Source organism: Solea solea, chromosome 16, assembly GCF_958295425.1.
Source record: "Solea solea chromosome 16, fSolSol10.1, whole genome shotgun sequence".
In the NCBI taxonomy this organism is placed as follows: domain Eukaryota; kingdom Metazoa; phylum Chordata; class Actinopteri; order Pleuronectiformes; family Soleidae; genus Solea; species Solea solea.
Genome location: NC_081149.1, coordinates 21,954,178 through 21,978,622, shown reverse-complemented (window position 1 = coordinate 21,978,622; position 24,445 = coordinate 21,954,178). Strand labels below are relative to the sequence as shown.

The window sequence follows — 24,445 nt, the reverse complement described above, 5'->3', positions numbered from 1 at the left end:
ATGTCGTCAACAGACTTGGTCAGAGAGTGTCGTCACTGGAAGAGTCACGAGCGAGACGTCCGACACAGGACTCAAACCGACCAATGCCGAACTGTTGATCAGTTAAAAAGACTTAAATAACCTGAAGACAAGTGTTAATCTCCAACACTTTTCAAGGAAATGCCTAAAATCTGCGCTGTTGAAACAACCCCTGCCGCTGTAGATGGAGTCTGTGCTCCGGTCATGCAGGAAGTACTGAACCATTCTGTGAACAAATCTTTTTAGTTAACTGATTCTAATGATTCAGTTACACCCGAAAACAATTGCTTTACAAATCACTAGTTTGTGTGATGCCCACATTGAGGAGGTACTTTACCAAATGGAAAACCATACCAAGTCAAGCCAAGGTGCTGGAACTGAATAGTGGAAAAGACCCCCTCTTACCTAGGGCCCCAAAGTCCCTTGAAGCAGCTCTGCACTGAAGATTTTCTGTGATTTGAGTCTCAAAAGAAAAGTGAAAACAGACAAATATCTCATCTGATTTCACTTTCACTTGAATAGGATTTTAAGGAATTAGACTTTATCTTGTAGGCAAATAATAAGAAAACTAACAGAACAACTTCTGTGGCTGGTGAGCTACAGTACCAGCATCAGTGGCTTCTCAGTGCCAACAACATAAACCCAGAGAGTACAGTGCTCTCTCCTCTCTCATCCATGTGCTGTTAAGTGGGCGGGTGCAGTCACACAATCACAAGCCTTTTCCAGGCGAACTTGTGGGAGACAGAGAGAGAGAGAGAGAGACAGAGAGAGACAGAGAGAGAGAGAGAGAAGCTCCGCGCTGCTGCAGCTGGACGCTGGAGAGGCTCGTGCTGTCGCTGGGCATGACGGGATGCTGCTGTCTGTCTGTGACAGCGGTGTCGGTGGAGATAATGAACGCCTTCAGTAAGTGCTGTTATGGATAAAGAAGGTTTGCCGTCAGCGCAGGCTGGACTAACTGTGTGCTGCTGGGACTCCGCGATGCTGTCACCTCTGCGCGCTTTTCCCTCTGCTGCCCGGACAGAGGACACTGGCAGAGAAGTGACACAGCGGCGCAGGAATTTACGCAATTACAAGCCTGAGAACAAACCGGCGGAGAAGGAGTAGAGGAGCTGCTGCTGCTGCCGCTGCTGCTGCCATGGAGAAACCGAGAGGAGTCAAGGAGGAAATGCCGACACTGAAGGAGGAGAAGCGCAGGGAGAAGAAGCAGAAATCTGGGAAGCTCTTCAGAAAGAAACCGCTAAAGTCCGTGGGGAGTTTTATGAACAGAATCATCAAAAGTTTGGGCACTTTCACTCACTTTGGAGACGCGGACGCGCAGGACGCAGAGGACGACGACGGCGGCTTCAGGAATGGCGCACCTTGCACGCTCAGCGCCAGCTCAGGGATTCTCACGAGAGAAGATGTCCAGGTGGGGAAAAACACCTCGAGCACGTCCTCGTCTCTGTGCACCGGCAGAGAGAAGCTGCTCTACCAGTACGGAGACAAAGTCCCAGGTGTGCTGGGGCTGAAGAACCACGGGAACACCTGCTTCATGAACGCCGTGGTCCAGTGTCTGAGCAACACCGACCTGCTGGCCGAGTACCTGGGGCTGGAGAGGTACAAGTTGGACCTGAGTCACAGCGGAGTAAACGGCGTGGTAAAGAGCGACGAGCCGCGGCTGGTGAGGGGAGAAGTCACGGAGCAGTTGGCATCACTTGTCCGGGCTCTGTGGACTCTGGAGTACACACCACAGCTGTCTGTGGACTTCAAGGTACCAACGCACAGCATCCATTACAGGGCCGGTTGCAACAGCACAGGCATGTAAGCAGTTGCCTGGGCCCCCCAAAGCTAAAATAGACCCCCCAGAGGTTCTGGTTCAGGGTTTGAGTTATAATCTGAACTTTGTTGGGGGTCACAACAATTATTTAGTGAAATATGAGATAAGAAGTTATGACTTATGACACCAATAGACCATATAATAGACTAGAGTAGAGATCTCAAACTCAAATGACCTGGGGGCCACTGAGCATTGAGTCTGGACAGGAGGGGGTCGGTCAAGGGACAAAAAAATTGGGGAAAAGTCAACTGTTCAGCAGGGGTGGATGATATTATCTTAAAATGATGAATCAATATAACATAATTTATCGCAGTAATGACTTTGGTGACCATATTTCACAAAATTTCAAAATAAAAGTGTTTGTTTTGCTCTGGAATCATGTATAGTTCACAATAACAAACATATTTAGGATACAAAACTAATCTAGAAATAATTAAAAATAAACACGGAATAAATGAAATTGATTGTTGGGGCCGCGAGATTGAGACCTGGATTAGCGAGAGAGACTTCACTGTTAATTATGCATTACAACACTTACAATATCAGGTAGGTAGGTGAAGAAGTGCAGTCATTGTTATTGTCTAACACACCTGACAAATGGTCAGCTGATCAGTGAGCTCTACAAAAGCCTGATAACGAACCATTCATATGAGTCAGGTGTGTTGGAGCAGGGAAATATCAAAGACATCTAGAACAGTTTTCCCACAGGACCAGGGTTGGGAAAAACTGCATTATTTGTAATTACAATAATGTAATAATAATTAAAATAATAAGTTTTGGATATATTTTAGTGACCCCACAGATTTTAATACCTTCATGGGAGTTCAAACCCTCTTTATAGGAGCTCTGCTCCCATTGGCTCCCACGTAACTTGAACCCAGCTCTGATTACTTTTAGGCCTGGGTCATACTTTCTGCAGTTTCACTCATACTTAGATGAGTTCTGTTGTCAGTCTAACATTTCACACACATACCCGATGTCACATGCCATTACCTGATTCAAATCAGGTAATGGCAGATAGTCATCAAGCTCATTTTCATCAGGTGTACTGGAGCAGGGTAACATCTAAAACAGGTTTTCTCAATCCTGGTTCTGGGGACCCACTGCCCTGCCTGTTTTAGATGTTTCCCTGCTCCAACACACCTGATTCAAATGGTCAGCTCATCAACGAGCTCTGCAGAAGCCTGATAATGTATTTAAATCAGGTGTGTTGGAGCAAGGACACTTACTAAGACATGCAGAGCAGTGAGTCCCCTGAAACCCTGATCCAAAACATGCAGGGCAGGAGTCCCTGAGGACCAGAACTGAGAAACACTGATCTAAATGGACTGCAGGTGTAAGGGTGAGAGTGCTAGTTGTTCATCTCTATATGTTAGCTCTATGTCAGCTGTGATTGGCCCCAGCTCCCCACAACTCTAATGTGGAGGATAAGTGGTAGAAAACAAATGAATGAAGAGGTTTCTTGAAGCTGCTCTTGGAGGCTCAACATGTTGTAGATCCCGCAGAAGTGATGAAATTTACCAGGGTCTTTGAATGCCCCTCGTTACCTCGAGCTGCGTCCAAGTAGTCAAGGCTGCATCCTCTAAGTGTGCAGCTGACGGGGCCACTCTCGTCCTTGGTCGAGGTCTAGCCCACACAACTCACCAATTCCTCTTCTGCTTCTTACAGTTTTTCCTGCCCCTCAAAAGACTGCTGGATTAACCCTTAATCAGACAAAACATTATAAAAATCTTATATAAGAAATATATCTGATGTATATTACTTTTCAACATAGTTGTAGAACTAATAGTATTTTTTTGGTGAGTGATTTCTTTCAGTCAGTTTTAGATTTGTGTTGTACGAGTTTTAAATTTCATTGCATTTTCATGGATATTATTTATGTAACACTGGAGGAAATGGAGAAGCTCCAACGCAGACACTGGCGTGTGATGTATCTCAGGCTGAGAGACACAAACACGGACAAGTACAATAATTCTACTCAAATCTCTTCATTCCATAACCAAAATGTTACAAACATGGAATATGATTTACAAGCAGAACTTATCTCTTCACAGATTTCTGATTTGGAACAACAGATAGAATAATTATTTACTATTTCTACAACTGAAGTGTAACGACACCATCAACTATTCAACCAATGCAGTCAACTCTATAATTATTGTTAATTATTCACAGCAGATCATTTTGGACATGAAGCAGTTTATTTGACCTGTTCAAACAAACGTTTTTTCATCCACAAATGTAAATTCTTCAGAACTAAACCCTGTTTAAATAATATGGAAAATTAGCCAAAATGACTCATTAAGTCCCTATCAATATTAAATTATTTAAAAAAGCTTATATCGTCATTATTATGAATTGTTATTATTTAGTTTATTTATTCGTTGTTTGCTCCACTAAGCCTGTAGTTGTGTTGTTACAAAAAACATGTGTTTGTGATGTGTTGTGTGGTTTACAACAAAAGCTTCTTCTTCTTCTTATTGAGACAGTTGCAGCACTATAGCGCCACATAGTGGACATAAGATGTGCATGCATCTAACGCGTTGACACAGAAACATAAAGATTTGATCTTCCACATAGCTTAATAATACATAACATTATCGCTCTTTTTCGGGGGGATGTAGAGAGCAGATTTGGTGGGTCATTTAACCCCCCCCCCCCCCATCCCATGCTTTGAGCCCGCTCTGTAATGATAACACTTTGAGTTAAGTGATGAAAAGTACTGGTAAGCAACATTAAAAGGCATAGAGGCAGTTCTCCATCTTCGGTCTGTCATTAACTGGAACACCTACTCTTACATTATTAGTTCCTCGGTTTATGCTCGAGTGAAGGATTCGCTATTACAGTCAGACATAATCACATCTTATGCCTGCAGTAAGCAATTAACACCTCTATGAAATGGAAGGTAGCGCCGTAAATATCATGCGTCAGAGCAGTCACTCTCTCATCCCACATGCAATAACAAGCACTTTGCCACTGTGATTGAAGTGACGTCCTATTCAGGTGATTATGAGGCTCCTGCAGCCTGAGGGCACTGGGTCAGCAGGTCACTGTCTGAAAGCCCTGTGTCATGACACCAAAAGCACGAGTGAAAAATATAACCTTCACTGTGCTCCGTGTTTGTCCCTCACCCCTTCCCCCAAATTGCGTCCTTGCTGTGAACTTGCTTCATACGGCGTGGTGAGTAGAGCAGGTCGCAGGTGACTGCTCAGCTCTACGGTGCAGGATTCATTTGGCTGCATTGCTGTATGTTGCCACAGGAAGGAAATGATTAACTTCCCCCTTTAGAAATCTTCCTTCTGTGATAAAGGCCCTTAGGCTTTCATACTCTGCCCGTGCTGGAGATAGAGGGAGAAAAGCACCCATACTTTATCTACTTCCAGCTCGTTGCTCTGGATTTCTCTGAGCCGTGGTTCAAGGCATGAAGTAGATAATACAGAGCAGCTAACAAAGAAACCCGACAATGGATCCTTTTTGTACCTGCTCATTATTATATTGGAATATCTTGACCCCTTCTGTATATGTGCTGCCAATGTCATTTCTCACACTTGGATGCTTTGAAACAAGGAAGTCAAAAGTTTTACCTGAGAGCCAAGTCAGCGTTTCTTCTTTTGCTGCTTATGTAATAGGGAGACAGAATCTATTTTTTTCCTCCCGTGCTCTCGGAAAACATCCCAACTTCGCTTCGTTAAAAATCAATTCAGTTACAGTTCTTGCTGCCAATAGAGCCCCATATCCACACTTTGGTTTCCCTCCTACCTCATGGGAGTGTGATATCAGATTCTTTTTTTGGGCAACAGTCAGAGGTAACAGCATGGAAACATCTTGACAAGATTAAACGATGGATTAAAAGAAAAACCCTGAACACTCCCCCATGTATTTGATGAGCTGTTTCCTCTGCCGTGCCTCTTAGGATGGATATGGTTTGTGACTGTAGGAGGTCCAGAGTTCATGCAGCCCAGGTCTTCTAAAATTGCCTGTTGAGTAATACCACAGCTGCCTGTCAGGAGACACTGTAGAATCAGCTATCTCTAAGGCTTGTGTCTGGTCTGAGAGATTAAATTAGCTTGCACTTGCAGGGACTCCAGACAGAACAAACCATTTATAAACAACCCGAAACAGAAGGATTGGTCTGTGTTTCAATGGCTGAATTAATCTCGAGTTTATAGTCTTTGCAGGCCTCTGAAAGTCAGGTGTTTTTGTAAGAGGGGCAAAGCAAAAGTCAAGTTGAAGCAGCAAGATTAAAAAGACTTAAAAGGAGTATCTTACCCATCTTCACATCACATGAATTTTGATAAGAAATGATGAAAGGGAAAGTGTTAAAAGGAAGCTCTTCTTTTGGGATTAAAGGACATACTCTATGTGCTGCACTTGGTTTTAAATGAATTATTATTGCTCACCTCCCCTGAAAATGTGGAATCATCGTTGTGTGATCGAAATCCTTCAAAGGTCATGAATCAGAAGTGGCCCCGTCATGGGTCAGTTGGTTGAGTCCAATGGAGCTTTTCCATAATACAGTTCTAGCACTACTCAGCTCTATTCTCAGTTTTGTACGCGACACTAACTAGTGGCGGTTGTTTTCGCTGTAACTGAATCATTAGAATCGGTTAATTAAAAAGATTAGTTACTTAGTTATTAGTACTTCCTGCATGACCGGAGCACACTGAACTGAAATACGCTCAATGGGTTGTGATTTGGCTCAAGAACTTTGGCTTTTGGCAGTGCTGTCACTAAATACACCAGACTCGAGTTTTTAGAAATTTCTTTACTTTTTTAACTGATCTACAGTTCGACCTTGTTCAGTTTGATTACTGTGGCAGACGTCACTTCGCACTCATGACTCTTCTAATGAGGACACTATGACCAATTAGTGGTCGGCAGTGTGTTGATATCCCAGCTAAAAAAAGCACAAGGTATCAGGTACTATCACTAATGGAAAGGGAAAAAAGGAAAAATGAGTGGAGCTCAATAATACTAGAACTCCACTATAGTGGAAAAGCACCGTGAATACCCTGTGCCCTCCCACATTCCAAAACTACTTGGCTTTTAGGACACAAAGTTAAAAACAGATGATTGAAAATGAAACATGAATTGAAAATGAAACAATGCTGTGTTTTGGGGGGGTATTTTATGGTTTTTGCTGTTGTGTCCTGAGTATCCACTCGGACAGATGTGTCTCTAACACAACACTTAAGAGGTTGAGTTTCTTCAACCTGGGAACAGATGTGTGCCTTTGATCTGGACTTGTGCGTTTTCACAATCCCCCCTGGAAAGATGGCGTGTTTGCTCAGAGGCCTGGACAAAGACAAAGGCTGAAACTCAAACAGTTACTCAATAGCCACTTTATCAGTTTCCATAACAAGAGGCCTGAGAAAGAAGGACAAGAGCTTGATACGATGACTGAACAGGAATGTTGTCCTCTATCTGTGCACTGATGGAAGCTCAATTTATTTTGGGAAGACAGTTTGTCTCACAGCTATGTGACAATATTTGGTGTGTATTGGTTACTTCGATCGCTGTTGGGTGTTAAGTCAGCTACAGCAGTCAGCAGTGATTAAAAAGCAAATGTCCTGCGTCGGACAAAATCAGTGTGGCTTCACTATTTCATACCAATATACCAATATAAATGTTTTTCCCTGCGTCCAACTGCAGATGTCATTTAGTCTCTTCTGTAGTGAAATGAATGTAGTAGATTTACATTTTCTTCATTGAGCAAAATAAAGAAGTGTAAAATAATAGTTTAGTTTAGAGGGCGCCAGCATAGAAGTCAAAGAGGTAGGGATCTATTTAGCCTACTGTTGTAGCCATTAGTCATATCAACAGATATTGGTGTGTTTCCCAATATCCGATAATACATTTTAAGGACAATATCTGTCGATACCGAAATCATGCCGATAATATCGTGCATCCGTACTATTTTGTTAACAATCTACAGAATAGTAGTAGTAACGGACCTAGTTTTCTTGCTAGGTTGTTTGTTTGTTTACTCAAGTTAACTTTATTCTTTTCCACTTTTAGTTGTGTTCAGACTCCCTTTTCAATGTGGGTTTTAACATTCATGGACTTAAAGGGGACATATTATGCAAAATCAACTTTTTAACCATTTTAATACTTATATTTGGGACTCTGGAGGCCCTACCAGTCACCAAAGTGTGGAAAAAGAATACTCCGTCATGTTTTCGTGGTTCCCCTTAGTGTAAGTATAGGCGATAAAACACTCGATGTTGAATTCCCTGCGCTTATGACGTCAGCATGCGCATTTCACCGCGAATGTTACCGCCCCACCAGTAAGTTTACTTCGAGAGCTCCACCTTAGCTCCACCTTGTCCCTGCGAGAGTGCAGGCGAGGGAGGAAGAGCGGTATTATGTCAACGCGGAGGGACAAGTGTGCTGTTGGTGGCTGCACAGTGGAGCACAGTGTTTTACACAAACTTCCAGCCTCAGAGGATTTTATATATGAAGCTAATGTTCCGGATAAAGTCAGCAAAGGTGTGTTCGCACCACTTCGCATCAGACTGCGGCCAGCGGTCGCCGTATTTAGTCAGCGAACGTATTTCACCGACGTACAAACACACACATTTTTAAGAAAAGGTCACATGGAGCTCATAACTAACCATTCTGACACGTCCTAATTAAAAATATTTGTTCAGTACGTCCTCCATGACCGGAGCACAGACTCAGTCTGATCACATACAGCGGCTACAGCGGCCGTTTATGCCGCTCGTCACTGGCGATCAGCGGTGCTGCACTCTCTGTGCAGCGGTGCTGCACTCTCTGGGAAAATCAGTTAAAAAGACAGCACCGCTGATCGCCAGCGGCGAACGGTGAGCTGCCTAAACTGGCGCTGTATGTGTGAGTGCCGTCACCGGAACAGACCTCCGACACATCGATACATAGGGACAGCACAGCTGATCGCCACCGCTGACCGCCAGCGGCGAGCGGCGAGCTGCCTAAACTGATCGCCAGCTCCGGAGCATACAGTCACCGGTCTGATACAGCGCCAGTTTATTCAGCTCACCGCGCGCTGCTGGCGATCAGCGGTGACGATCAGCTGTGCTGTCCCTAAGTGTATTTAACTGATTTACAGTTCGGCACTGTTCGGCTCGATCCTTATGTAGGACGTCTCTTCCTGTGACGGCACTCTCGCTGTTTTCTGCGCATGCTGCCATGTTGATATTGTCAGAGAACTAGTGGAGGGAGGGGGAGACGAGAAGCAGCTGAGCGAGTGAGCGCTGTAAAGAGGACAAATCAGAAACCCCCTGGAAGAAGTGGGTGTGTGTTTGCCTGTGTCTCATTTGCATATAAAGGGACCATGCATGAAAACCGAGCGTTCTGAAAGGGGCGGGTTTAGCAGGGTTATTGAAATGCTATTGTGCTTCATCCTTATGGTATTTTGACCAAGGCATGTCACTGACATGTTCATTAGGACACCAGGGAACTATTTTAATGGGGGAAATAGGGTATAATATGTCCCCTTTAATATTCAACACCTTGCTGAGAACATGGAAAAATACCATAGTTGAGGCCGGAAAAGGTATTTATGTTTAACGTACCATTAGCTTAAAATAACTATTGTAAATGGTTCAAATTATTAGCCTAGGCAGTTTGAACACGTAACTCATTCGTTTATAATTACAGGAATGAAGAAATGGCTGAAATATTTACAGTAAACTTATATAATTTATGAAATTAGGAAATGGTTGAAATAGGTAAATGTAACTAGCTACATAGCTACATGCTAATGAAGCTAAAATGGCTAAAGGATCTTTTTGTCAGATCTTTACTGGCCAGTGGATATTATGTGACAGAGAGCAATAAAAACCACACAGGGCATTTTCCACAGCCTCAATTATATCACCGAGACAATTGCCACCTTCAAAAGGCTGATGGTAATTACTGTTATTGCTTTGCTGTAATGAATAGCTGCACAATAGCTTTAGGTTAGTGTGTGTCTGTGGTTCCCAAGCTTTATGTCATAGCATTTCTGCAAAACAAGACTGAATATTTCAGGAGCACAAACAAATACCGTAAAGTGGATCGAGTCTTATGCAGTTTAGTTTGTTTTCTTGTCTTATGAGAGTTAGACAGTTAGGGCTGCAACTAACGGTTAATCGAGTACTTGTTTAGTCAGTTGTAAAATGTTTGTGAAACCTGGAAATTTTATTATTGAAAACACGCTCAAACCTTTAATCGATTATCAAAATAGTCAATAATGGATAAAGTGATTCATCATTGCAGCCCTGTACACAGTACATAGCCTGCACTAATCATACATGTGAGGGAGTAAGAGACAAAAGAACTGTTACCAGTGCATTCGTCTAACTGACCTGAACAATAGCTCAGTGTTCAAGTGTTGGACAGAGTTTTTCTTCTTTACTGTAAGGACCCAGTGTCAAATGACACTTTTCACGTTATGACTTATTTGAGAATCATGAGGCAAAGGATGTTTCACTTTCACTTTCAAGACAAGATCAGAAGACAAGATTCGAGAGCCTTTTTGCAGCTGAAGAAGAAAACCTGGCTCAACGACTCTGGTCATACTGAACATTTCTCCTTTTTAAACTTTTAAAGGGCGAGTGCCTTTTTCTTTCCCATCTGTCTTGTGTTATTCAAACAGCCAGCAGCTCTACAGTGGCTCCAGCTTCATCATCACACAGCCTACACCATGTGATGGTGTAACAGTTAAAAGAGCCACATCACATATTAATGGATTATAGAGCAGTGATTACAGTCATCTGTTCCCTCTGCTATAAGCTCTCATCACTGGCTGTGCTGCAGTAATTCCTGCCTAATTGTGTTGGGTGCCATTCACATATAATGTCACATTATACTGTGCGTGAGGCAGAGTCGTCTTAAACTCTTACCTACTTTATTCACACCTTTTTTAATGTCAAAAATATGGAATGTTTCTTGATCAAAGAAGGGAAAAAAAGTATGAACTTTTAGTAACATGCATAGTTTTTTTTTTTTTATTCATAGACAAAGGCAGATTTTAGAAATATGGAAGCTGATACTGCACCAGTGCGTGTGTGAGCTGGATATAGGCAGGGAAGCTTGAACAGACTTAGTGCAAATTTGCAATTCTAGGATTACTCTGAGCAGCGTTCTGTGGAACACTGAGCGCAGGGCTGACCAGTCAGGAGCCTCAGTTGTGCCACTCAACACACCCGAGCTGTCAAAAACAGTAAACAGGTAGTGCTTGAAATTCACATTATGTGTGAGAGAATGAGGACATCTCAGCAAGGCAGCTTTTACGTGACTTTTCCAAAAAGAATCCACCACCGCCACAGTTGGTGGTGTTTTTGTTTTCCAGGGAAGTAAAATGACCTACACAACGTAATATATCAGTGGATTTCAAAGGGTGTGAAGCTGTAACTCAACGCCAGTACTTTAATGTTACCACACTCTTTTATTTTTGCTCATAAAAGGCACCGAATCATCCACAGTGTCATGATTATGCAGCTGCTGAAGATTTACAGTTTCATCAAGTCTGTTTTCCTCTCCTCTCTCCAGACTGTAGTGTCCAAGTATGGATCGCAGTTCCGTGGTAATTCACAACACGATGCCCTCGAGTTCCTCCTGTGGCTGCTGGACCGTGTCCACGAGGACGTCAATCTGGCCTCGCACAACAACAACAACAAGACCAAAGCACCTGGAAAGGTAGGAACCAGGCGAGCTGTCAGGTCATGTACCAGCAGCACTTCCCTCTTGTCACTGATGAGGGAACGTATCGTCCTTAATATAACATCACAGCGGTTTTCACTGCATAATAAATGGACACATTTCTAATCAACAACTGATTGTGATCAAATACTTGCATTAATAAATAATATATCATGACCCCCCCGTGGCCTGATATCTTTTAGTGCATGGCAAATCAAAGGCATCATACTTTTATGAATCTTACCGTGTGAATTCATTAATGTCGAATAAGTGTCTTGTCTCAGATCTATCGTGTTGTTCTGTAGCTAACGACAGAGCTCACCTGACTGCAATGATGCTCAGACAGCAACATCTTAGTTACAGTATCTCCTCACAGGTTACCTTCCTTCAGGCCTCCAACGTGTGCTCAGCAGTGCACTTTTTATATTGCCAAACCAGTGTGGTAACATGAGGTGTGTGATACACTGCCTGTGGACACAGCGAGCACAAGTGAGGTGATCTGGTGTTTGATTTTCTCTCAGCACGGCTCGTCCTCGAGGTAGTCCTGCAGGCGCTGCTGCTGCGTCCGTGTACTTCCTGAATGGAACTTTCAACTGCTCTGCAGCGAGCCATTAAAGCAGTATTTTCCATGTATTATTTAAAATCATTATTTATTTTCGGTTTTTTTTTTGGAAGAGAAATCCCCGATTTCTGTGGGTTTATAAGGGTGATAACCAGAGACGTCGTGTATTAGAAGTGCTACCCTTGCTGTTTGTGAGTAATTGCAGATAAATCTACTCAAACCCCAGTGCCTGTTGTTTCCCGAGGCACTAACTGCAATGATTTATTCTGTTGTTCATCATTGTGGGATGGCAAGATATCAACATCAGTCTTATGCTTCCAAAGAAATGCATTGAATAATGGGATAGAACAGGCTTCTTTTTCTGTGAAATCACTGTGACCAACATGCTGCAGCCTTCTGCAGAAAAGCTGGTGTGTTCAGGCCGTGCACTGTCTGCACAGCAAGTCATTAACAAAGGCCAGGGGCGACACTGACATTTAGCTAGTGAATAGAAGACACCTGTATCTGTCACTAGGGGTGGGTCAAAATATCGATTTGGTGATATATCATTGTCCTTCCTCACGCAATACGATCATTGATACGTCAGGGCAAATATCGATATTTTAATGAACAAATTAAGGCGCTCTAAAGTAAACAGTCGCTGCCAGTTTCACTGACCAGGAGTGAAACTTTGGTGGAAGTTACCTGGCTGAAGAAGGGAGGGAGTTTACAGCGGGATAATGGTGAAGAAAGCTACGTTAAGAGATGCTCCATCCACGTTCAATACATAGACTTCACTTCACTTTGTTCTCTATGTTGTGAATAAATAGAGAAATCCTGCACTTTTAACTTTTCACGGACATTTTGTTTTCTTTAGTTAGCCAGATATCGTGATGTATCGCTATATGATTGTCTTCTGCAATATATTCTATTACAGAATCGTTGATATTATTGGTATCATGGATCATATCGTATTGTGAGGTACCCCCTGATTCCCACCCCTAATCTTCAACTTCAATGTCAGAGCTTCAGTGAGGTAGCCTAGAAATCCTAGCGGTAGCAAATTTAATCTCTCCTCATTAGCTTGGGAGCTGCGAAATCCAAACTCTGGTTTGGCCAATCACATTGTGTGTAGAGTCTAGGGCGGCCCAGACTCCCTGTGTGCCCAGACCAAGCATCTACTTGATGAAAACTCCCCCAACTTTCCTGTGTTGCCATTGTTCAAACACAATACTCCAATATCACATGAACTAAGGGCTAAATTGCCCCTTTTTGCACACTGCAGTATGGGAGTGAACATTTGAGGGAGCTGGAGGGTGCAGAGAGGTCTGCTGTGTGTCTTTCCTACACATGGAGCTACAGAGGACATGACAGGTGACCAGGCCTGCAGAGCCGCTGATAAAGTCTGTCATGACGAGTCCTCAGCACCGCGGGCAGAATGTCGCTGCACCTTGTTCACACCCGAGGAGCCGGTGATGTGTGGAGGACACAAAGCTGTCAGCGTCGTGACAGAGGAGGGAAAGTTGAACTTGTCTGAACCCTATTATAGGATGATAAAATGTTTAATCAGTCACTGATGAAGCCAATAGAGGACACAAACTTGAAGCAAGAGTTTGCCAACTGTGCTTCCAAAATACAAGCGGTGTCATGATTAATTAACAATGGCATTTTGGAGTGGGAGTGTTAAATATTTCAGAGACAGTTCATCAAGTCGCTGTTGTATTAGGAGAAATCACCAACTAGTGTGAAGTAAACGTTATAGGGACTGTGAGAGTTGTACCACTGTAGGCCTTTTGTGGCAACATTTGTTCTCTATCAACATAAAATACTGGAATACAAAACTCCTTTATTTCAAAATGCTGTTACTGAATGCTCTGAGCAGTGATTTTCAAATGGATTCATCCATTTAGTTTTACATTTTTAACTAAATACTTTAGAGCAGTGGTTCTCTAACTTTTTGTACCAAGTTCCATCAATGAAAATGGTTCATGAGTTCTTGAAGTAAATTATTATCACCAACGTTAAAATACAGTGGTGTAAAACTACAGACTTTTCACAGGAAGCAGATTTATTCCCAATAAGATAATTTGCTCTCTCATCATCCTCCTCTTCCTCACATATACTTCACACACTGGTATAGTGACAGTAGATTAAGATGGAGCAAGATAAGTTAGTTTATTATTATTTTTTAGTTATTTGTTTCATTTTCTACAAACTCCAGGCAAATACCCTGGTTTATACAGTACAACAGTATTTCTGAGGAAGAGGAAGCTGCAGAAATGACATACTGTGCTTTACTGTAGATATTCATTTTGAAACCTGAAATAGTTCATACATCGCTCTATTTATAGTCAAATAGACATTAGGGATCCTTAAACGTTCTAATTACAATAGGTCATGGGGTCCCACAGGGTAATCCTGTTCCAACGTTCAGAAGCTTTTTTACTTTTAGAGCTAGTGACCTTCCAACGAGCCAATGCAGCACTCTCTGATTTGTGCTAATAAGCAAATTCTAGCATTTTGACAAACTAAGATGGTGAACCCGATAAATAACTTAAATGTCAGCGCGTTTTACATAGTTACAGAGTTAGAATTCTGATCTTAGCCTTAAATGTGCAGAGCCGTAACTTTTGGTCATTTAAATATAATTATTCTGCCTCTACAAATAATGTAACAGTGCTTGTATGGTGCGTCCCTTATTTTATTTTAAACTCTGTCAAGCAATACTATCAGCGCTAACTATGCTGTCAAACTACATAAAACAATTACTTCCTGTATGAGACATGCTGATGAGGCTTAATGAGCTTTGTTTGAAGTCATCTGACGAGGGTTTGAATATAGAACACATGTGATGAAGATCAACAATACTGTTTTAGGTTTACAGACAAATCAGTCACAGAAATACAGCGTCACAGAGCCAGTGATGTGGATTCAGACTACAGGATTTCATCATGTAGGGTGTGTTGGATCACACGGACATCTGGAGACTGTCTGGGTCTGGTGAATTCTGGCATTATCAGTCTGTGGTGTGCACTTTACAGCTCAGCATGACACATCCGGGATGATCTTTGACAGAGGCTTCATTTCTTTTGTTTCTCTAGAGAAAAGTGGACATGTGACAGTAGGTGACATGCATTCTCTGCAGGCAACTATACAACAAAGCTCTTAATGAAGCCTGTTTTGTGGTTATCTGAGAAAGAAACTCCAGGTACCAAGTATTTTAAAACAGTCAGTAAATCATCTCTGATGTATAGTCTATGGTTGGTCAAGTGCAGTGTTTATTTTATTAGGGGACACTAATTTCTGAAATATACAGTGTTCAGTAATAACAGGCATTGTAGCTTGAGAGGGAGAAAGAGAACAAGAGAGAGAGGCACTGTGGCCCCACTCCAGAGGAGAAAATATCTTCTGACAGTTGTCTCTCATGTTTGTCCAGGCCTGCTGCCATCAGCCAGTGTGGGCTCTCAGCAGACATCAAGGTTGTCATGGATTTCAGTTTTTATCAGTGAGGAAACATGCAGTCACAGAGAGATGCTGCTCAATATCAGGAAAGGGAGGGGTGTCATTTTAGTAATTCAGTCTCCTGGTGATTCACGGTCGACTCCTTGTTTTATTCCCTGCTCTGTCCCCGCGTGGTAGCTCTTTACATTCTGTATCTGTGTAAGAATGTACAGTAACGCCGTGGTATGCAGGCTGTTATTACTACACCACCCACAAAGACGCTTTGTGAAGCGCTGAGAGGGCCTCACTGAGAGTAGGAGAAGGGCAGCTGAAAGAAAAGTGTCTAAATCACATTCCTTTAGAACTATAGAGAGGGGCGTTCGCGATCAGATTTGGGCTGTGATTATTATTTTTGGGAGCTGTTTGCTTGTTTTTTTTTTTTTACCTAAGTGTTTATCTCCTTTGCCTTTGCCATCCTTTCTGGAGCTGTCGCGGCGCTGGTGGTCGAGTCATTCAGGGTCACACAGCCAGGCCTGACAGGAGGCGTCGGCCCCGTTTACCAGTCCACGCACGTTTCCACTGACAGCCAAAGGAGTTGTTTTTTGGCTGCTAGTTCCACAGCCAGTGTAGGTTTGGTAATTGTTTTTAAGCATGTGCTGTTAGTTAGCACTTAGCACAGGAGAGCCAGATCACAGAGAAAGAGCCCTGACCACCCAGGGTGTCACGCTGGAATTGAACCATTTTTTTTTTTTTTTATCTGTAAAGGAAGGTGACACACACGCACACACACACACACACACACACACACACACACATGCACACACATTCTAACATTTACTGCTCACTCTCCATGGCTCTAACTCATGTGGCCTACATTCTCTCTGGGTTTGTTGAACGTTTATCTCCGAGGAAACAAAGTGTGAAGCTCTCTCCCTCCCTCTCTCTCTCTCTCTCTCTCTCTCTCTCTCTCTCTCTCTCTCTCTCTCTCTCTCTCCCCCCCTCTCTTTATGAATGTGGTTCTTTGTGGCTGGAAGAAAGAGACACTTGTGCAGCCCAGGAAAGAGTGAAGAGAGGTGAAGCTGAGAGTGTGTAGGTTGGGTCACTTTAACTATAGATTTTGTGTAATTGGTATAATTACATATGAATACCTCATCAATGTCTTACATTTATATCACACATGGCTCAAAGCCCCTTCAGCCACTAACATCTGCCTTTTGTCTTCATTGGAAACACATATAATTCACTCTCAGGTCAAATGACTTCAGTCTTTTGTTCTCCAACCCAAGTGAACATCTACCACTTTATTTTGGCATTGTCGTCATGGCGTCTGCATCTTTCCCAGTGTGACATTATGATCCGCGCTTCCACGCATCAGTCTAAGGTCGTTCAGTTGCTGCCGAGTTTGAAAGAGAGACTGAAGTTGAAGATATGAAAGCATATCCACGATGACACTGTCAGTGCTCTTCACGGTGCTTTCTTCTGTTGTGTGTGTGTGTGTGTGTGTGTTTGTCACGTCAGAGCATCACTGTGGAAGAAAACAAACAAAAAACACAGACAAACTCCACGACTGGCAGAGGGAAAGGAGTCGATCTGCATATACCTTGCGAGTCACTCAGATGGCGATGTTGAGTCTCAGAAACCTTGAGCACTTGTGACCTTTTATGTTGCTCGGCGTCAGACCACCGTTAAAACCAGTAAGCAAGATGAAAGTAAAATTACATGTGGATTTATGGCTCGACTGAACAATTTGTGGTCACTTTGTTGCCTCGCAACCAATCCTCCCTAAGAAGAAATTGCACTGGAGGCTCCTCGTGTTTTATGCCTCTCCCATTTCCACATGGATAATGAAGATATCTCCTGTTGTCTCATCAAACTTCTGATTTAACATTACACCGGTTTGAATGTGGATGGATTTGGCTGCTGAAGAATTAAAGAATGGTGCATAGAAAAGTCTGTAATGTGTCGTCTCTGTTGTCTGGCTGGCAGGAGCTGACATACTATATGTGTTAGGTTGCAGCTGATAGTTTGAAATAAGTATTTTAAGCTTGAGGGAGGTGAGAAAAGTTGGCATAACAATAATAGGTCATCACATGATGCATTTCATTGCACGAGCAGATGAGAGGAGGTGTGAGGAAGTGTCAACTAAGTGCAAGAAGCACATATTACCACAATAATATTCATTTACGTCATCAAGTTGCACCTTTTACCCTTTTCTTCTTCTTCTGTGGTGCCACCTACTGCTTAGGGTGAACTAACTTCCAATATTTACTCAACAGCAGTGAATGTAGACGCTCCATAAATGTGTGTTTTTCCTTTGCCCTCCATTGTCAATAACATGCACCACCCAGTGAGTTAGAGAAGTAACTTTGACTTGATATTTAAACAGTAATATTAGCAGCTCTAATGATCTGGTTCTACAAAACACAACACATTTTTTTGACCTACAATAATAGCGAATGATCAATCATTAATTGATTTCCCCAGTTAAGAGTTAACAATATAATATAGGTCATCTCTCCTGATGTAAGGGAATCCCAGTTGTACGTTAGTTTTCAGGGTCAGAAGCTCTGTTTTTCCTCAGTGAAACTGGACTGAAATCACAAACACATCCAGAGAGTTGTTCACAGCCACCACGATTTCATATTTCATTTCTTTTCACTTTGTAACCAAACACCTACACAAGCACATCTCTCAGCCCGGGTGAGGGCATTTGTGTCCCTTGTCTCGCATCCCATCCCGCATATTGAGACGATGTCCTGCATTTTAATCGTCTCTAGACTGCTGCTTTTCTAAAAGATAATGTATATATCTGATCTAATGACTGTTTAAAAAAAAAAAGAAAAAAAAAAAAGGAAGGGTGGCTGTCACTGCGCAGCTGCTAGACTGATGTCAATCAACCTGTCAGACACAAGGAGAAAGATTCTTTCTTCCATATAGACTCTGTTTCTTGCACAATTTTTGCAACGTCCTGATGCTAAAGAGAGTGCGGTGTTGTGGTGACAAACTGTTAAATATTTCTTTATTTGTGAAGCCCCAATCAAAATGTAACTTCACGAGATGCTCCACGTTTCTCATCTTGACGCAGGTTGCAGCTGAGATAGATTTAACTTGAATAATTACAACTTTATTCTCGAAAGATTTAAAAAAAAATCTTCAGTTTGGCCCTAATAGTCGTATTTGTAAACAATCAAAAGTGTGAGGGGGGGAATAACCCTGGACTGGTTCTATATTTTCTAAGCCATAGCTTTTATAAAGCACCAGTTGTACATTTGATACATTCAATCAAGTCAATCCTGTGTTTATTTTTTTTTAAGTTAGATAGATTTTCTATCAACATTTTGCACTGGTAACTGGTGTCCCACATAGAAATTCTCCTTGTCCCTCATGTACTTTGCTGGTATCTGTCTGTTTGTGTGTGTGTGTGTGTGTGTGTGTGTGTGGTCGGTGCTGCTTCTCACTCATGTCAGAGCTGCATACGAGTGGTTCTGTTGTCATTCTTGTGTGTTTTGCTGTCTCTGTGTGTCTGTCTGTGTGTGTGTGTGTGTGTGTGTCTCTTTCTCCATCTGGGCTTTTCTCTCTCTCTCTCTCTCCCTCTGTGTGCGTTTGGTTCTGCCTGCCCTGCCAAGCTGAAATGGCTTTCTGTGACTCAGAGCCACCCAGCTGGAAAAGCAGCTTGAAGGAGGGAAGGGCCCAAGTACGACCTCGCTGTGTTCGAGGTCTCCTCTCAACAGAGACCCAGATCAGTGTTGATTGCCTCAGAGCCTTTCGCCCCCTCAAACACCAACATGCCTGCTGTGATGAGAGGCGTTTGTGTTGATGTCCATCAAGAGATATTCAATATCTCTGCCAGTCATGGAGGTTACATCTGAGGTTGCTGTTCCTTCCTTTCCTTAAAAATAAAAAAAGGAGGTGGTTTTGTCGGCTTGGTGTTGCTCTCTGTGGCGCAGACACAATTAAGCTGAAACTGTCTGACGGCTTCAGACAACACAATGCATCACGTCTGCTTTTTAAAAAAAACAAAAACAGTAAAAGGACATTTCTATAAAGTGCACTGCAGGGAACCCAGCCCAGAAAACATTTCCTCATTAAGTTGTTGGGAGCTTTTTAAACAAAAGCAAACAAGGTCGCCACTTCCTGTTGTGTGAGTCTGCGCTCTCACAGAGTGAAGCAGGAACTCGTCACCAGTTAAGAGTTTAAATCGCCACCATTAAATCACCGAATGTGGTGAAATCAACCAACTGTTTCATTGTTTAATATAAAGAAATGTCCTCACGCACTCTCCTGCTGCGTGTGATTGGCACACAACACCGACCCCGGCCGTTTAAATGATTCTGATTTGCTGAGTGGACCCTTTTCCCAGAGTGTGTGTCAATGCAATCGCCTGAAACCAGGCTGACTGCAATGATTTAAAGAGTTGTTGATAGAAATAATTTAAGCGGGGAGGCCTTCCTGTCACACCAAATTCACTTCTAATGTGTAATCTTGAGTTAAATTGAATCTGCCTGAGAAGATGAATGGATTTATTTTACAGAGCAATAATTATCACCCCTCCCTCCCTCCCTCCCTCCCTCCCTCCCTCGATCCGTCTGTCTGTTAAATCGCCATTTGGAAGAGCACGCTTCAATCAGGACAGCCACAGAAAATGTGCGTTCCTGTAATATCATACCTTTAACCCTTGTTAATACTTTTATGTCTGTAAGTATATCCGTTCCTGTTGTGACAGCCACACATAACTGACAGGTACTGGATGCTCCGGTGGGTGCAGTCGATTTATCTTCATCTGTGTCACCACAGTCATCAGCAGCCGCCACAGAAGCAGGAGGGTAATAATAAACCTCATCAGCTCAGGAGACCGACCTGCCTTCATTAGAATTAATTTCCCCCTCAGCCTCTCCCGCTGCTAAATCTTCTTTAGAGACGTCACGCAAAGTCTTATTCTTCAGCAAAGTTTGTCCTTAGTTTAACAATACTTATATCATGTTCCTGTGGAGACTCGCAGAGACCTCATTGGCTTAAATGTCTTGTAATGTAATGTAATACACTTGCTAAAATGGAAGGTAAATTACAGCTCTCCTGATTGTTTGCTCATATTTAGCCTGAACATTTGGTATTATTTCTCTGCTCATATTTAAAGTGATTCACATGATCACATGAGAACTATACTGTTGTAAACACTGTTCTAAAATGTCATTGAATGTTCTAAAATAATGTTCTTTTCACTTTATTTGTGTTGTTCTTGTACATTCCTATACATGTGTGTACATATACATATATATACATATACATATACATATACATATACATACATATATATATATATATATATATATATATATATATACACACACACACACACACACACACACACACACACACGCTTGTACCTTCATGGACATTTAGATTTATTATTTTATTATATTTAGGCACATGATTTAGAATATGTTCCAAACAAAGTTTTGGTCAAAAGGATAAAAGTGTGACAGAGAACACCAGAGGCGGCTTAATCAGAAGCTGCTTTCTGTCGCGTTTCCTCAGCAAATGAAAAGAGTGCTGCCAGAAAACCAGAATGTGCTGTGATTTGGTGACATTTACCTGATCCATTTAAATAAATTGTCTGACACTCTGGGAAAATACCTATTGTGTTTGTGCTCCCTTTCATCATCATCCATCAGAGTGGTGGTGTTTTGTCTTATCGAACTCTCTGCCAGCAAAACAAATCAGTGCCATAAATTATTCCATTAAAAAGGTCAGTATTGGCTTCATTGTACCAGAACTTAGATGTGACAAAACGCAAATGTTGCTTCAGACATTTTACTGCACTTTTCCTGACAATGAAACGTCCTTCTGGATAATGTCAGAGTAAACCAATTAGTATCTGTCTTTGCTCTTTGCTTTTTAATTAGACCACTGCCCTTTTTTCACAGTGTACAAGCACTAGAATTGATTTATTATGAAGTTTCTGCCTCCACAACACTAGGTGGCGATATGCCTCCTTTTCAGCTTAAAAGTAGTGAGTTTTCCACTTGCAGCTAGTTGTTAGTTATTTCACCTGAGATGACAAACACGTTTATTTTTTTATTATAAATAGTTACAGCTAATACTGTGCACTTTGAGGTTGTAGAAAGGACAAAATAATTTTATACTTTTATTTTATTTTAATGAACTTTTTGTTGTACTTTCTAAATGTGCAGGAAATGTCCAGCCCATAGAGCTGAAACGATTAATCGATAAATCGATTATTAATCGATTGCTAAATTAATCGACAACTATTGCTAATAATAAAAATACAAGATTTCTGATTGTTTAAGCTTCTTAAATGTGAATATTTTCTTAATTTATTTCCTCTGGATAACAAAAAAATCATTAAAAGTTAATCATTTGAGAACAGATTTTAGATTTTTTAAGGTTTTCTGATATTTTATGGACCAAACGATTCATCGAGAAAAAAAATCGACTGATTAATAGATTATGAAAATAATTGTTAGTTGTAGCTCTACTGGCCCAGCCAAATTTCTTGGTTTGAAAATGCGGCCCAACTGAGATTGTAATTGAATAGTCCTGCACTTCCCCAACCGTGAGGCCAAATTGGTGTTCTCAAAAATGCCCTGGCCGGAATTCCACCAGGGTGGGAGCTGTGGAAGATGTACATGCAGGAGTATCTCAACTCCTAGTTGCATTTACTAGGTGTGTTAGTCCAACTTTGACAAATTGGACTTAGTAGACTCAGCAGGGATATCTCCAGACAATTCACAGCAAGCGTGTGTCCCGCCTCCTCTATATGCTTGACCCCGGTGTGACCCCTCACCTTAAAGTCACAAAAATGTCCCTGCTGTTGTGAAGGCATCGGCTCCAGACAACCTACTGCTGCGCTTGTATGTGAACGGCAAATAAATATCCGATGGCAGTCAGTTACACTCACGTCAATACCTGTGAGCTATTTTAGAGCGGGGCAGTGTGAGAAACAGCAGTCGCTCTGTTAATTTAGAGAGTGGATTCATACTATGACAACACACACACACACACACACACACACACACTTGTCTGTGTATTTATGACTCACGCTGATGTCAGCATGTTTGCGTAATAGAGCGATCACTCAAAACGTACGTTCCGCTTTTAAAACATGACTCGTTTGTATCACGCTAATCCCAAAAAAAACAAAAAGACATTCAGACAACATTCTCTATGACACGGAGAGTGTATTGAATGAGCATGGAGTCTTTTTTAGCCACAAGAATATGGCTTCTCCCATCATAGTCCTTATTCCATGTCACCATGCCTACCTGATCCATCACACTTATTATTTTTCTGTCCCTTTCATTTCTCTTGAGAGCCTTTCATTTCCATCTGCTCTCTCTCTCTCTCTGTCTCTCACTCTCTCGCCTCCACAATGGCGTTCTCATTTGTCTCATGGCATCTCTTACCTCCAGCAAATGGGATTTTTTCCACCAACCTTCATTATAAACTGTATATGAGCAGCAATACGTTCATTTCATACTTTATTTAGACCTCTTTGGCAGAAATTGAACATACTTCCCACCAGTTTGCTTATATAAGTGTACGACTGGTTTAAAATGCAGGTCGTTTTACAGAAGCCGCCATCCTGCAACTCCTGTTTTGACACAGAAACTTTACGTTGATTGCAAGTTTAGAAGAAGAAATATTTTTTATCCTTGTTAAAAATGGCTCCACAATGATGTTATTGGACCAGATCTCATTCAAACACTGTAAACAAACATAACCTGGTGACACTTTCTTCATCACATTGGTTGTAATTCATTATGTTGTTATTTATGAACCTTAACACAGGGAAGTCAGAGCAGTGAGCAGGTTCCTTGGAGCCTATAGTATATTTGGTATTTTGGACACTTGGGGTGGGTTAAAAATATCCATTTGGTGATATATCGGCGTCCTTCCTCATGCAATACGATAATAGGCTCTCGAAAGTAAACATTTGCTGCCAGTTTCACTCACCGGGCGCTGCTACTTCCTGTCTCCTTGTAGTGGCGCTGCTCAAATGAATGAGGGAAACTGGGACGGAAGTTACCTGGCTGAAGAAGAGGGAGATTACCACGGAATAAAGGTGGAGAAAGCTATGTTAAGAGATGCTCCATCCTAGATCTGAAACTATTACTCGATTAATCGATTACTAAATGAATTGTCAACTCAGTCAGAGTGTTTTTTAAGCAGGTTTTCTGGTTTTCAGCTTCTTAAATTTAATATTGTCTCTTTTCTTTGCTCCATATAACAAAGAAATGATTAAAACTGAATCATTTCTGGACAAGACAACAAGACAAGACATTTGAGAACATCAATTCCAATTTCAACATTTTCAGACATGGACCAAACGACTACGACTGCTCGTTGCTGCTCTACTACATCCATGTTTAATACGTAGACTTTATGCACTTTGTTCTCTACGTTGTGAATAAATAGAGAAATACTGCACTTTTAACATTTCAGATATCGTGATTATATACTGCGATATTATCGGTATTGTGGACCATGTATCGTGAGGTACATTGTGGTTCCCTCCCCCACCGGTCACCACTGACTGACCGGTAGCTTCACAGGTGTACTGAGCGTGCTGCGTATCTGCTGTCGACGCGAGAGTCAATCAGTCACCACCCCGAGGTCAGCTGAAGTCAATACGGGGACGTCTGGGCACTTAGCCTGTCCATACACATGCGCCCCGCCCCGAGTAATCAGCCATGGGGAATAATGTGCACAAGAGTCAGAAAGAAAAGCTTCCACTATCATTATTCCTGGGACTATTTATAGAGGTGGGTGCACGCGGCAGGAGGATGTTGAAAGGGGACTGTCCATTATTATATTAATTATCAATGCTCTTTATATCAGCTGTGTGTGTACTACTTTGATGTTTTTACTCATTCACTCACTAAATAAAACCCGCCTTTCATTTCCATCCGTCTGTATCGATTAACACACACACACACACACACACA

General features: G+C 42.0%; 1 protein-coding gene across 2 annotated transcripts in view; it reads left to right on the top strand.

Moving 5' to 3' along the window:
• Positions 1–785: 785 nt before the first annotated feature.
• The window catches only part of usp43b (ubiquitin specific peptidase 43b), a 75,706-nt gene continuing 52,046 nt past the window's right edge, over positions 786–24,445 (top strand). Inside the window, exons 1-2 of one of the 2 annotated variants that reach the window (XM_058653763.1) lie at positions 786–1,768; positions 11,348–11,494. In XM_058653763.1, coding sequence (XP_058509746.1) covers positions 1,154–1,768; positions 11,348–11,494 — 762 coding nt within the window. In that variant the 5' untranslated portion in view covers positions 786–1,153. The remainder of the gene's footprint in view (positions 1,769–11,347; positions 11,495–24,445) is intronic. The other variant, XM_058653764.1, reaches the window with a different exon arrangement.